The following is a 14,137-nucleotide window of genomic DNA, read 5'->3' on the forward strand; positions in this document are numbered from 1 at the left end:
AGTGGGAGGGCTTCTCTGTGATGATCCAGAAAGACACTCTTGAGGAGGGGACATTGGAGTTAGGTTTGGAAGTCATGTCATTGGGTAGGTGAGGAAGGGAAGATATTGCAGATGAAGGAAATGAGGTGAGCAAAAGTGCTGGAATGGGAAAGCACGGAGTGCTTTTGAATGTTAGAAAATGCGTCGTTCAGTTGAGAGGCAGTCTGTGATATAAGACCAGGGAGATACACAGCAGTCACATTTGGACTCCCCAACATAAATAAAGGAGTCGGACCTTTATTCAGTTATAAATCTTGGAGATCATTGAATGGAGGTGTCATGCTCTAAAGGTGAATTTTTAAAAATTGTAATTTGATAACCTTTGTGAGAAGAACCACATATTTGAGGAATAAATTAATCAGACCTAATTTATGGTGGTGGGAGTGAAGAGAATTTGGCAGTGGATCAGGCATAGGAACAAGTAGTCATGATAATAAATAGCAACCACAGTAAAATCACAAGCTAGTGTTTATGGTGTGCAGATGTGGACTCAGGATAACTCCCAGTAATTCCTGGGCTTGACGGAGCGTCAAAGCCCTGAGACAGGGGCCAGGAGGCCTCTGGGAAGTCAAAGAGCCAGGTCAGGGACAAATGCAGGGGCAGATATTAAAGGCAAAGAGTTGGAAACGGGTCCAGGTAGTGCTTTGTAATTCCACATGTGGCTTTGCTGCTTTAGGACTGAAGTTAAAAATGAGATGGAGGAATGAGGCTGCAGAGCAGTAAGGTTGAGGGTCTGAGTCATGACCGAGTGGCTGTGTTGCTGACAGTAGGACAGAGGTTGGGGAGCAGATGCAAGCCAGGTGCTGAATAACTCCTGCCAGTGTCAGGCTGAGCAACACAGTGGTGACCTGGGGACACCCATGTGGGTGGTTTTTAGGTGCTGATGGGAACCTCCTCTGTAATAAACTGGACACATGTCCAGTGCAGCATTGTTTTTTTAAGAAAGAAAGTAAACTACCTAAATATCCAAGAGTAGGGGAATGGTGAAGCACACACTGAGTGCTTCATCCCCTTGAGGGATTGTGCTCTCATTAAAAACTGTCAGTGGGGATATAAAAGTAAATGTATATGATTTATTTATTTCATTAAGTAAGTACTTCCTGAGCTCCTATAATATGCCAATCACTGTTCTAAATATTAGGGATGTAGTGAACAAAACAGATGAAACTCAGTTAACTAGCTGGATGTTAAGGATGGGAACTGTATATATAAATAGCTCATCAAGCGCCGTATATCAAGTGGTGAGAATGATCATGGAAAACAAAGAACGGGAAGGGGGATGGGCACGGGGAAGAGTTGTTATTTTATACGGAGGGGTCAGAAAATGCTTCTCTAGGAGGTGAGTCCTCAGCAGAGATCAAAAGGAAGAGAATGAGGATGGGGGAGGCCTGGGGCGAGGGCGGCCCAGCCAGGAGGACCAGCCAGGGTAAGGGCGGCCAGGCAGGAGGGGTCCCTGTTTCCAGGAGTGGGCTGGGCGAGAGTGGCCGCAGCCGTCGGAGAGGGCTGGGGAGGTGATGCAGGGCTCGCAGCCTGTGCAAGGATTTTGGCTTTTACGTTGAATGAGATGGAAAGTCACTGGAAAGTCTTGAGCGAAGAACAAACAAGGTCTGACTTAGATCTGTACAGGCTCATCCTTCAGAGCAGACCTGGTGGCATGTAGTGACCGGGCAGGTGCTGACCACACCTTGAGGTGACGCTCGCGGCACTTGCTGGTGCCCTGCCCGTGGGATGTGAGAGGCACGGCAGGGGAAGGAGGCGGCGTGAGGAGGGTGACATGGAATCCACTGGGGATGGGTTCGGGAGGCAGGCGAAAGCAGCGGGAAAATCTCTGAGACGGGCTAAAGAGCGAAATGAAGAGACAGATCCCTTTTCCACAGGTGGGTGTGGGATAGGTAACAATGAACATTTTGGGCTCTCGGAGACAGTAACAGAGATTGTATGTGGGGAAGAGAGAACAAGGAGGGGCTCTGCGGGCTGGGCTCTGGCGGGAGACTGTGCCCTGGGGTCTGAAAAAGGGGACTGCTCTGACATTCCAAAGGCGTGTTATTACAGACGCAAAAACAGCAATAGAGAGGCTCGGTGAAGGTAAAGGTTGACCTTTGTCAGGGAAGATACAGGCCTAGGACATGACTACTCGCCCTGACTCACTTTTAGTTAAGAAGTTTTCATTCAGGCCATCCTGTGTGTTTACTGTAGGTCTCTGAGTTTGAAAGGCCACCATGCAGGCCTCCCCTGAGCTTGTCAGGTTTAGTATGTGGCTCCTTTTTCGTCCACATTTCAAATCAGATATCTAATCGTAAGGCATAACGAGTAGTGGGTTGTTTCTAGACTATTCTCAGAGTTGCAATGATATAGATGCATAAGACTTATTTTCTGCTGGCAAAGAGCTTATTATTTAACCGGTAAGCATCAGTTTTAAGTATTTCACTCACCTAGTGCCTTAGTAATTCATCAGGGGGTGATACCCTTACTGACAGGAGTTGTCAGTGAAGCCTTCTCTACAAATGTACTCTGAGTCACAGTGAAGCCTTCTCCACAAATGGAAACCCTGACCCATAATTCCAAAATCCAAAAAGTTCCAAAAACTAAAAGATTTTTTAAAAATATACCTCATCGAGGACCTGTTTTGGAACTGGCCTTGAATATAGGTAGACATTCAGTAGGTAGAGACCAAGAAGGGATAAAAACAGGCATTTCAGGTAGTTGTTATATCTTAAGGCAGATGTGGGAAATGCCAAAAGTGTTTGTTTCAGACCTAGGTATGGAATGTGGTAAATACACAGAGGCCTACCATTTCATGCAAAGTCCTGGGGGTCAGATGTGCTTCAGAAATTAGCAGATTCTGGATTTTAGAAAGGTAATATAATACCTGTACTGTAGATTATGTTAAAGTCCTTGCAGGGTCCAGGAAACACCCTGTAAACAAAGCATTTATGTTTGTGTAACACCAAGTGGGGTAAATAAAGATAATAACCTCTTGTTAGTTCAGGTCAGGTTTTGCCAACAAATGAGCTGTGAAAAAAACATTTGGAATATCAAAGCTTTTAGGTTTTAGAATTGTGGTTAAGCCTTAATTAATTTGTGTAGATTAGGCAGGTGGGATATATCTATACCAGTGTATGGAGGGCCTTGCAAGTCAGGGTGAGACACTGAACCTCATCCAGAAAATGTTGGAGAACCCCTGGGGGATGGGAGCTAGGCTTTGGAGGGGAAGGGTATTGGGGATGGGGAAGTAAGGGTGGTGTTTTGCTAAGTTGTGCTATGGACTAAAGGTGTCTGATTACCTAGAGTGGGCCCAAGAATGAAGTGAATGGGACAAACTTTTTCCAAAGGAGGAATCGGCAGAATTTTAACAGGATTTGGGAAGTGATGATGGGGAGGTGGCTGGAGAAGATAATGAAGAAGGGAGGAGCCAAAAGTGGTTCTGAGGTTTGAGCGCGAGTGATTACGAGCAGGAGACAGAAATCTCAAGGGAGGACTTGATTTTGTTTGGATGATAACTATTGTAGTGTTACATGTGATTTTAAAGTTCTGGTGAGACAACTAGGTAGGCAAGGCCAAGTGAGGCACTGGAAGTGGCTGTAAATCTGGAGCCCAAAAGAGAAGTCAGGGCTAGAGGGGTACATTTAGGAGAAAGTTGGAGGAAACCTTATTTGGGAGGAGCTAGGAAAAGTCAAGAGAGTGGGTTGGAGTAATGGTCGGGGGATGCACATGCCTTGGAAGCCAAGAGATGAGAGAGAAAAGGAGGGGGTGGCAAAGCCAGAAGACACAGGGCGAGGGGCAGGAAGACACCCTTTCCCTTTCAGCATCCAGAATCTGGGTGCTGAGGCATGAGGAATGCAGAAAACTGGCATGAAAACCCTGTGCCGAGAGACAAGGCAGGTGCACTTATGAAAGCAACTGGGGTCGGGTTCAGACTAACGAGAACCCCTCAGATCAGCACTGCCGGGATAACAAGTCCTGTCTTCCTGCTCGTAGGAGCTTATTCAGTTCTGAGCAGCAATCACAGTAACTAGGAGCATTTGGCTCTTTTGCCTTAATATTTCATTTGTTCTTTGGAATAGTTTAGGCCATGACTAAAAACAAAAACAAATTTCAGTTATGAGCAGGCTGAATTCAGTGAGCACCAAGACAATTTCCTGAGACTAAGAATTTTCTTGGTTTTGTTTTTCTTGTAATAATTGGTTGTTAGGTGAAAGTTAATTTTTAAACAAGTGTATGTGTGTGTAAGTAAAACTTTAGCTTAGAGGTTTTCAATTAATAAAAACAAATTTTATATACATATGTTTTTTAAAATTTGGAATTTGTCTCATTTATCTCACTCTCATCTCTCTCTTTCCCCTCCCTCCCTCCCTCCCTCCCTCCCTCCCTCCCTCCCTCCCTCCCTCCCTCCCTCCCTCCCTCCCTTCCTTCCTTCCTTCTTTCCTTTTTCAACAAAGTGTCATTCTTACTATAAAGAGCCTACTGCTGAGCAAACAGACCTGCCAGTACTTTGGCCTCTCAGTCTTAATAGAGCAGGAAAATAAATCACTGGGAGAAGTCAACAGAATTCTGTATTTAACATTTCAGCCCTGTTAATCTTTAGCGCTTTAAGGCATTTTTCTTTTATGGAAAATTTCAGTAACATTTGAAGGTTCATTATTCAATTTGAGATAGAATATTAGCAGTGTATGGGGTGATTGTTTAAAAACTTTTGTTTGTTTGTTTGTTAACACTCACCCAAGGATATTTTTTCCATTGTTGTTTTTAGAGAGAGTGGAAGGGCGGGGGAGAGGCAGAGGGAGACAAACGCTGATGTGAGAGAGACACATGGGGCCGGGGATTGAGCCTGCGGCTGAGGTAAATGCCCTTGACTGGGATCAACCCCGAGACCCTTCAGGCCACAGGCCAGCGCTCTAACCACTGAGCAAAACCAGCTATGGCTAAAACTTTAGCTCTGCAAATACTTATTGATTGCCTACTGAGTGCCAGGAGCTACACCAGGCAGGGAGAAGATGCATCCCCCCCAACCCCTTCCCTGAGGAGCTTATAGACTATGGGGAGCAGGGAGGGAGCGTCCTTACCCAACTGCGACACAGAACCAAAGGCACTGGGATGTTCAACTATTCATGGTTCTACAGCAGAGCTAGTGACTGCCTGTCCCTACTAGGATCTGAGGGGGTGTCTCTAGGGCATGTGACAGCTATGTGGCTCCTGAAGGATGATTAGTCAGGCTGAGAGGGAAGGAGGAACGTTCAGGCAGCAGGAATAATGTGCCGACTGTACAGAGACATGACAGACTAGCCTGTCAAAACACAGTGAGGAATGCGATGCGCATGGGGCCTGGGTTGTACGGGAAAAGCAAAGACCAGAGAAAGACTGGTACCCGTTTGGGAAGAGCCTTCTGTGCTCACTAAGGCCTTAGGTCATCTTGGAAGGCTTTTAAGCAAGGAGTGTGCATTTTAGAAAGACAGCTCTGGGACAGTATGTTTGTAGGGGGACCAGGTCAGTACTGACACTGGCGACTGCACGTGGTGCTACTTATTCATTCCACAAATATTTTTGCATGCAACGTCTATATGTTAGATGCTTCTTTTGTGTCAAGAGCTGCATCTGTGATTTGTGGTTCTGCTCGTCTCCCTGCTTAGTTGTCTCAGTGGTCAATACAGCCCATAAACATACAAACAGTGAAAGTCAAAGTATTTACCCCTGAGTAAAATTGTCCCAGCAAAGCTCTCTGTGAAATGTGGCAGTAGATGGCTGCTTTTGTGCGTGTATAGTCATAAGCTTCTGTCTGTTGTTGTGATGACTTTTGTGGTTGTCATTTATGATTTTAGGAATATAGAATGTTAGAGCTGGAAAGATCTTAGATGTCACCTAGGCCAACTTCTTCGTTAATGGTGAAGTTCAGTGTCACTAAGCTGTTTCATTCCAGGGCTGGAACATGGGCTGTTTGTAAATTTGAGGTTCTTTGCCTTTTGAGATGCAAAAGACTAGAATTATGTATTAGGTGTTTGCCATACTGATTGAGGAAAGAGAAGGGCATGACTTCTTTATATCCTGTGCATCTCATGTTTCTCTACGTGACCCAGGGCTTTACTATGCTCTCAAGTTCCTCCTAGCAAGTTCTTTATTCATAGCCCTGTGGCCCTTTCTTCTAGTGATCTAGTGGATGATAAACCCAAGAATGTTAAATTTCATTGTCACATGGCGAACCTGTTTCTAGCTCCAACCGCCCACTTATTAATAAACTTAAGGGTTATAAAACCTTGTCAGCTCACAGCCTCAGATGGAATAGACATATACTGCCCTAGTTATGAGTCTTAAGAAGAAAAGTTGAGAAGTTCTTAGGTGTTTCATAAGTGAGAATTGAGCCTCCCTCCCTGGGGCCCACCTGCACCACAGGCTCTGAGTGGGTCTTGCTGTGTCCACAGACACGGGCTCCATCCGCAGTTTGCAGACAGGCGTGGGAGAGCTCCACGGGGAAACCAGATTCTGGCATGGGAAGGACTACTGCAATTTTGTCTTCAAAGACTGGGTTCAGCTGGATAAACCTTTTGCTGGTGAGTACCGTGGTAGTGGATGGCTGCTTATATTTTGTCTTTTACTTGTCAACATCTAACAAGTATGCAAGTACATGATCCAATGTCTTGTTTTCCTTTGAATATTTGGTAAAACTTGGGAGACTATGATTCAGTCATATAATTAAGGACTCCTTATAGTTATAGTAAGAAAGAAAAATGAAATAGAGCTTACTTGCTTGAAACCACCAGATTTTATATAGGCATATTTTGAAGGTAATAATGTCATTCTCTGAAAGATGGTACAGTCCCTTTGATCATCTCTTCTGCTTAGCATCTTCATTTTTTATCACTAAAATAACACATTTTTAGATTATCACTGTGCTTCTATGTCTAAGAGAATATAGAGATGACACCTCATATGCAGTCTGACATTATTTCAACAGGATAAAAAAGGAAAATGTAATGTCAAGTACACAGCCTTAGGTAATTTGTACCAGCTCACATCTCGCCTTGCCTAGTGACTAACACAAAGTGAAATGGAAACAAATTTGGGGAGGTGCATGAGGGACTGTGTTCCTCAACATGAAATGTATGTTTCACTTGGTTATGAAGGTATTGCTCCACCCAGGCCAAAAAATAGACACATAGTGGACATTACCACGTTTCCTTTGACTTACCATAGTTGGGGTGAGCCTGGGGTCAGGTGGCTCGTGTCCCTGGCACAGAAGTTAGTGATGATTCCTGCCTGGTGCACCTGGGCAGATTTCATTGACAGGTACTCCACCCCCCGGATGCCATGGCATGATATTGGCTCCGTGGTCCATGGGAAGGCGGCTCGTGACGTGGCGCGGCACTTCATCCAGCGCTGGAACTTCACAAAGGTGCGTGGATGGTTGTATCGTGATTCAGTCCATGTAAAGAGAGACAGACCTGGAAGAGGAAAGCCTAGAGGACGGGCAAGAAGAGGCAGTGGTGCCCACAGCTGTGCCATTCATCTACTGTTGGGTGCCTGGCTGTCACAGCTGTGCCATTCATCTACTGTTGGGTGCCTGGCTGTCACAGCTGTGCCATTCATCTACTGTTGGGTGCCTGGCTGTCACAGCTGTGCCATTCATCTACTGTTGGGTGCCTGGCTGTCAGAGCTCCTGGGTCTCTGGGCAAAAGAAAATGTTCCCAAACTTTCCCATTATAGATAATTTAGAGCACAGAAGGATAGATGCTACTATCAGGGCCAGTGGTTTTAACCTTTTAACATCTTGGCTGCTCAGTGTTGATTAAGCATCTGGCGTGGGCTGGTAATCACCTGGAAGGCTATTATAGGGGTGCGGGTCTTGTTAGGTGGGAGAGCTCAAACTTTCAAGTCCTTCCAATCCGGGCATTGCACTGGGTTCCTACTGGAGAGGTGGCTCTGAGCAAGGTGAGCAGGATAAGAAGATATAGTCTTTTTGTTTGTTTGTTTTTTGGGGGAGTTTGGGGATTTTTTTTTCAGATTGTGTTTCTTTAGTATGCCTTTATTACTCTTCATTACTTCTTTGACCTAACATTCATAAGTTAAGTACCTATCATCCAGGTGTTATGAAGGTTCCATTTTATTTACTTTAAAGGATGATGAAGCATTCATTATTCTTGCCAATAATTTGGAAAAAGACTGTTTTATCAACCACTTGGAGTCTCACCTTATTTTTCATTTACATAGCATTGTAAACAGTGGGAGCTCTGAGAAATAATGGAAACATCTTTTACAAAAATTTAGGGGACATGAATGAATAAACAAAGTGATATTACCTTTAACCTGCTAGGCAAGCAAAGATTTAAAACAAAAACACTGCTAATATCTGCAATTGGGATTTGTATTTTTTATCTTTTTATACCCAGTTTCTGGGTGATAAATTAGCACAACACTGAAAAGTTTTTTAAAAGGCATACAACCTTTGACTCAGAAAATATTTTTCAGGTATTTAAGTCAAAGAAGTAATCCAATAAACTAATTTATTTTGACATCGCTTCCAATAATTCAAATAAAATGAGAAATAAATGCTCAATAGTAATTAAACAAATTATGATTTTTTCATACCATTTGGCACTGGAGTTATTAAAAAATGATACATAGTGCTATATTGTTGTGGCAAGATACCTGCAACATAGTAAAAAAAATCAGTTTACAAAAGAGTAAACCAAATTTTTAAATTATATACCTCTATAACTCTAGACTATATTTAAGCTTTCTTTTAAAATATAAAGAATACAAAGAATGCATGCTTACTACAAAAGGTAAAATAAGGGAAAAAAAGAGTTCTCTGCCTCTGAGAAATAGAAAGAAAACAAAAATAATCTATTACCCCTTCCCCTAGAAACATCCACTGTTAACGTTTTTATTTTTTCTGTTTCAAATGATCCTGAACTTCTTTTATAATCACAAAATATGGAAGAATGGGACTGTTTTCTCAGTTGAATTTTTCACCTGTTTTTATTTATTTTAGATTATGAAATCAAAATATCGGTCCCTTTCCTATCCTTTCCTGCTTCCAAAATCTCACGCAACAGCCCATGAGTTGAAATATCAAGTGCCTGGGTCCATCCGCGCTAACGTACAGGTCAGTCTGGCTTTTCTTTATCACAAAGTGCTCCTGGGTGAAGTCGCTCTTTCTGGACTAAGTGCCTATGACATTGGCTTCACTCACATTTTTGAACTCCAAAGGAAATCTGAGTGGATCTTTTAAAATTTAGTATCATATCTTATATCTTAAATATATTTAATTTTTCCTCTTTCCAACACTCTCTTATACATATAATAAATGCATACCCTTAGGAAAGGCCAGTCAAGGAAAGGCTTGATCCAAATAAACATGATCTAAAGTAAACCTGAGACGGGTATTGGTTACGCACCAGGAATTTGGCTGAAACTTTGCTGCAAAGCTAGTTATAGTTCAATCTAATTTTAGATCCTAATTAACCAAATGCCTTTTAGAGGCTGTTTTAATAGAAAAAGGCATTTGGTTAATAGTATCACAGAATTTTATTACATCCAGTCCAGCCATCTCAAAAAGAAAATAAGACCCCCAAGGGGGCTATGAGATTTGTCCAGGGTCACTTAGTTGGTTATTGATAGAGGCAGACCTTCAAATCCTGCTCTAATCCATTGTTAGCCAGTCAGCTCCCTCTACCAACTTCCGCTCAAGTATCTTGAGATCATTCAGGGACAGAGCTGGGAGGGGCCACCTTTAGCACTGCTTTTTTTTCAGTCATCACTATCAGCATGAAAAGTATTGTTGAAGTAAAGATCCAGCAGTTTGCTAGTGACATCACTAATATGGATTTACATAATTTGGGCATGGATTCTAGGGGATATGATTACATAAATGAAATGCCCAACTCAGCTACTTTGTACTACTATGTGCAAATAGAGGTACGTATATATATATATATATATATATATAAAAGAAATAAAAAGACATTTCAGACCATAAATCAAATAACAGAACAACCAAGCAGATAAACCACTTAAGAGCAATAACTATGGAAAATACTTAGTCTTCCCAGGCTAAAGGAGACAACTAATTCAAACTCAGAGGCACAAATATAGATGCATTTCTATGTAAGTTAATGAATATTTTATGAACCTGTTTAATTTTATTCTACTTGAGAGAAAATATGACGCGTGCTGTAAGATAAAATAGGAGCCTTGATATTAAAAAACAAGAGAACTTAAGATTTGAGATGGCATTAAAATGGACTCAGGGTTCCACTTATCAAAGTTAGCAGATGCTAATTAAGCATCTGTTGAAAAGGCATTTCTGGGAATTCTGTATTTTTATGATTAGCAAAGGATGTTTTATCCCAGTGTTACATATGCACATGTCTTCTAATGCCTATTGGTAAAGCCCTGCTTTACCTAATCTTATTTGGCTGACCTGGTTTACAGTTGTTCATATGGAAAAAGATATGCCAGTTAAATAAATAATAATACACGAATAAATCCTGTGTTTCACGTACTCGCAACTGTAAGCCTCCTTTTGCCTACTCCTGTATAACAGACAAAAGTAATTGTGGGTTGGATCATTTTACTCATTCCTAATAAATACAGGCCATTCTTTTATCTTTAATATCTGTTGACCTCATGAAGCACAGCTTCAACATTCAAATCAGGAATAGCAAATCTATTTTTATAGTGATTCTTATGTGATGTGCTGCTATAACTTAGGGAAAGCCAATAAGTATTTATTGAGCACCTACTATATGCCCAACATTGTACTGCAATACTAGTTAGAATGCTGAAAAAATTACAGCCAGTGGTTTCTTAGTGTTGAAAAGCCTTGCATGTCATCTAGTGCACCCTTCCATGCACAGTCTGCTCTGCAGCGTCGCTGACATGATCTGCCACCACTCAAACACCCCCCTAATATTCTCATTAGTGATAGCAAACACTTAGTATATAGCACTTACTAGGTGCCAGGCCTCCTGCACACTCCACAGTAATTCATCTTATTCTCTCTACAACCCTATAGCGTAGATACTCCATCTTATAGAGCAGAAATCTGAGGCACAAAGTGGTTAAGAGACTTGACCAAGATCGAAGCCGCTACGTGGCTGAGCTAAGCTTTGAACCTAGGCAGTCCCGCTCTATGTCAGTGTATTTAACATGTATTCAGGTGTCTGAGCTGGAAGCTTATTGTAATCTGGGTGGGAGCAGGTGAGTGTCTGAATACGGGGGGCAGTATGAGTGAGGAACTGAGAGCTGAAGTGGGGTGGCTAGGGTCAGACAGGTGCTTAAAGGTAGAATCAAGATTAGATGTCTAAATGAATCTACTTGCCTTTTAGCATATGTTAATCTGAACAGTATCTGTTTAGGGGAGCGAATAATCACAGTATCAAGTCAGAGCTAGGGTGGCCGTATCATATGGTTCACACCAGGACACTGGGCAGTAAAAGTGGTGCTATTAATAATAGACCAGAACCGCAGGCATTCTGGAGTCACTGTGGATCTCTCATGGGAAAAGAGTACAATTGGTCACCCCACTCAACCACCAGAAGGGGTGCTTCTGAAATACTCTTTATAGAAACACCTCATGGTTTCCAATTCTGAATGACAGTTACACCGAGTGGAAGAAGAAATATTCAGTACTTGATTGCCATCTGGGCTCCTTCGTTAATGGTTACGTCTAAGGACCAGTTCCCCACTCAGACACTCTTCCTTGACCCACACATGACACTGAAGCCACTGTATTCATGCAGTTGTTTAAAAGCAAAAAGATGGACTTCATTGTATCAATACATCTGGTATCACCTCCATTGTCTCATGCTTGCTCATTTCTGACAGTTGCTCCGCTCTGCTGCTGACTGGTCTGCTGGGATAAAGTACCATGAAGAGTCCATCCACACTGCTTACGTCCACGTGATAGAGAACAGCAAGCACTACATCTATATAGAAGTAAGTCTCGCTCACATAAATGGCTATAACAACCTGCCTTCCCATAAATACCGTACAGAGACCGCAGGGACCCCGAACCCAGGACCTGCTGTATTAATAAGTGTATGTTGAGATGTGAAGAGGCCTTGGGTCACCTGAATCTGTACTTCCCCAGCATACCTGACATTTGCTTTGCATTTTCATTAACTCAGGACTCTAATAGGAGTCCCCAGATCCTTGTTATTAAATGTATCAATGTGTAATATTGTTAGAAACACCCCAACACGGATGTGTAAGTTTAGATTTGGTGTGGAAATGTGAAGTACCTACTACTTCAGGAGAGCATGCACAGGGGTGAGTTGCTAAAATAGAGACCCCTGGATGCCACTGGTTTGGGGATGTTGGTGTAGGGAGAGTGCAGGAAAGGAACATGGAAAGGAAGATGCAAGAACATTGAGAGCAGGTCCCACCTTCTTCAGTCCTGTGTGAACAACGGTTTCATCTAGGGACTCTGGAAATCTTAATTGTGCTTCATAGTCCATCCTAAGCTAGTTCAGAGCATATCCTTGGAAAATCCTGAAAAAATAGCGAGCCATGACAAGGCAACAGTAAATCAGAGCACATCTCCCTCCTTTATTTTAGTGTTTTCCTTTCCATTGATTTTTGTAAAAATGTATGGAGGGAGATGGGGTAGCTGGAGAAAGTCCTTCTAGCCCTGCTTCCCTCCCCCTTGAGCCCTGGCCCTCTCCCCTTCCACACAGTGACAATTCACTCAGGGCAAGTAGGAAAGAACTGGAGATTTATTTATTTCACAGACGTGGAGAAAGAAGGCTGATTAAAAATATTAGCAGGCTAAATGCAATGTGGTATCCTGGATGGGTCGTGCAACAGAAAAAGGACGTTAGTAAAAAAATTAGTGAGCTCTGGATAAAGTCTGTGGCTTAGTAATACTGATATGATTAGTGTTGATCTCAAAAATTATAGCATAATAATGTGAGATGTTAACAGCGGGCTCACGCATTACCCAGAATCCTTTTGCTTTATCTGTTTTTGGTAGCAGTAAGTCAGCTTTTCTTATTAATGCTACCACAGTACTAGGTGAGATCAGTAATGCCGGTGCTGATACACATGGGGACAGTAACCTGGCTGACACACCTCTGCAAGGGAAGCGGTCAGCATTTACCCTGCTCTGACCCAACAGAGGTCAAGGACATGACACGTGGCCGGTGTGCGTTGCAGCTGCCGAGGAATGCTAAGCTGCTCTGTAATACAAATTCAGAAAAACAAACATGGTTTGGTTGCCGCTGAGATTTTGATTGTTTGATGCCCTAAAGGGAAACACATTCTCAAATGAGTTTCTGCACAATGTTTTCTTGTAAGTTTGTCTTCTGGAGGCAGTTTACAGATTTATTCACTTAAGTGTAAAAACGTGTGTAGTAATAAACATGATGATGTTACAAAGGGATTATAATAATATATTCACTCCTTGCTTATATATCTCTTTAAGATGATTAGTAACGGTTACTTGGTGATGATTATACTTAAAAGTTACTGGTATATTATAACAATGTGTACAAATAGAACATGTAATAGTGATAATATTTGTATCTAATTTTTAACATTCCTTTATGCAGTAATTATGTAGTAATAGTGTTATAGAATGTTTTATAGGTGCATAAATAACAGAAGTACTTAAAGAAAAAAAAGTATTTCTCTTTCCATTTTATTGGCCTGTTTATGTATACAAAATACAAAAGAGGTTTAAGCTACTTAAAATAGAAGTTCAGGAACAATAAGAGACCCAAACAAATGAGATAAGGCCAAAGCTGATACTATTCAATAATGGAGAAAGGGTGGAGAAAATTAGACCAGAGTTCTGCCATCTACCTGGTTAAAAAAGTAAACATAGCATGAGATAGAATGGTTGCCAATATAGAAATTTTTTGAAATTGAATTTATTGGGGTGACATTGGTTAATAAAATTGTATAGGTTTCAGGTGTACAGTTCTATAACACATCATCTGTATATTGTATTGTGTGTTCACCACCCAGTCAAGTCCCCTTCCATCACCATTTATACCCCCTTTGCCCTCTTCTCATTCCCCCCACCCCCCTTTCCCTGTGGTAATCGCTGTTCTATAGTCTGTCTAGGAGTTTGTGTGTGTTTTTGTTTAGTCGCTTTACCTAT

General features: G+C 42.0%; 1 protein-coding gene across 1 annotated transcript in view; it reads left to right on the plus strand.

Moving 5' to 3' along the window:
• Positions 1 to 14,137, plus strand: part of PLD1 (phospholipase D1) — a 120,147-nt gene that overhangs the window by 64,498 nt on the left and 41,512 nt on the right. Inside the window, exons 17-20 of the mRNA XM_087818326.1 lie at positions 6,453 to 6,581; positions 7,305 to 7,423; positions 9,023 to 9,136; positions 11,860 to 11,970. Coding sequence (XP_087674452.1) covers positions 6,453 to 6,581; positions 7,305 to 7,423; positions 9,023 to 9,136; positions 11,860 to 11,970 — 473 coding nt within the window. The remainder of the gene's footprint in view (positions 1 to 6,452; positions 6,582 to 7,304; positions 7,424 to 9,022; positions 9,137 to 11,859; positions 11,971 to 14,137) is intronic.

This window comes from Miniopterus natalensis, chromosome 6 (assembly GCF_054644295.1).
Source record: "Miniopterus natalensis isolate mMinNat1 chromosome 6, mMinNat1.hap1, whole genome shotgun sequence".
NCBI classification, from domain to species: Eukaryota; Metazoa; Chordata; class Mammalia; order Chiroptera; family Miniopteridae; genus Miniopterus; species Miniopterus natalensis.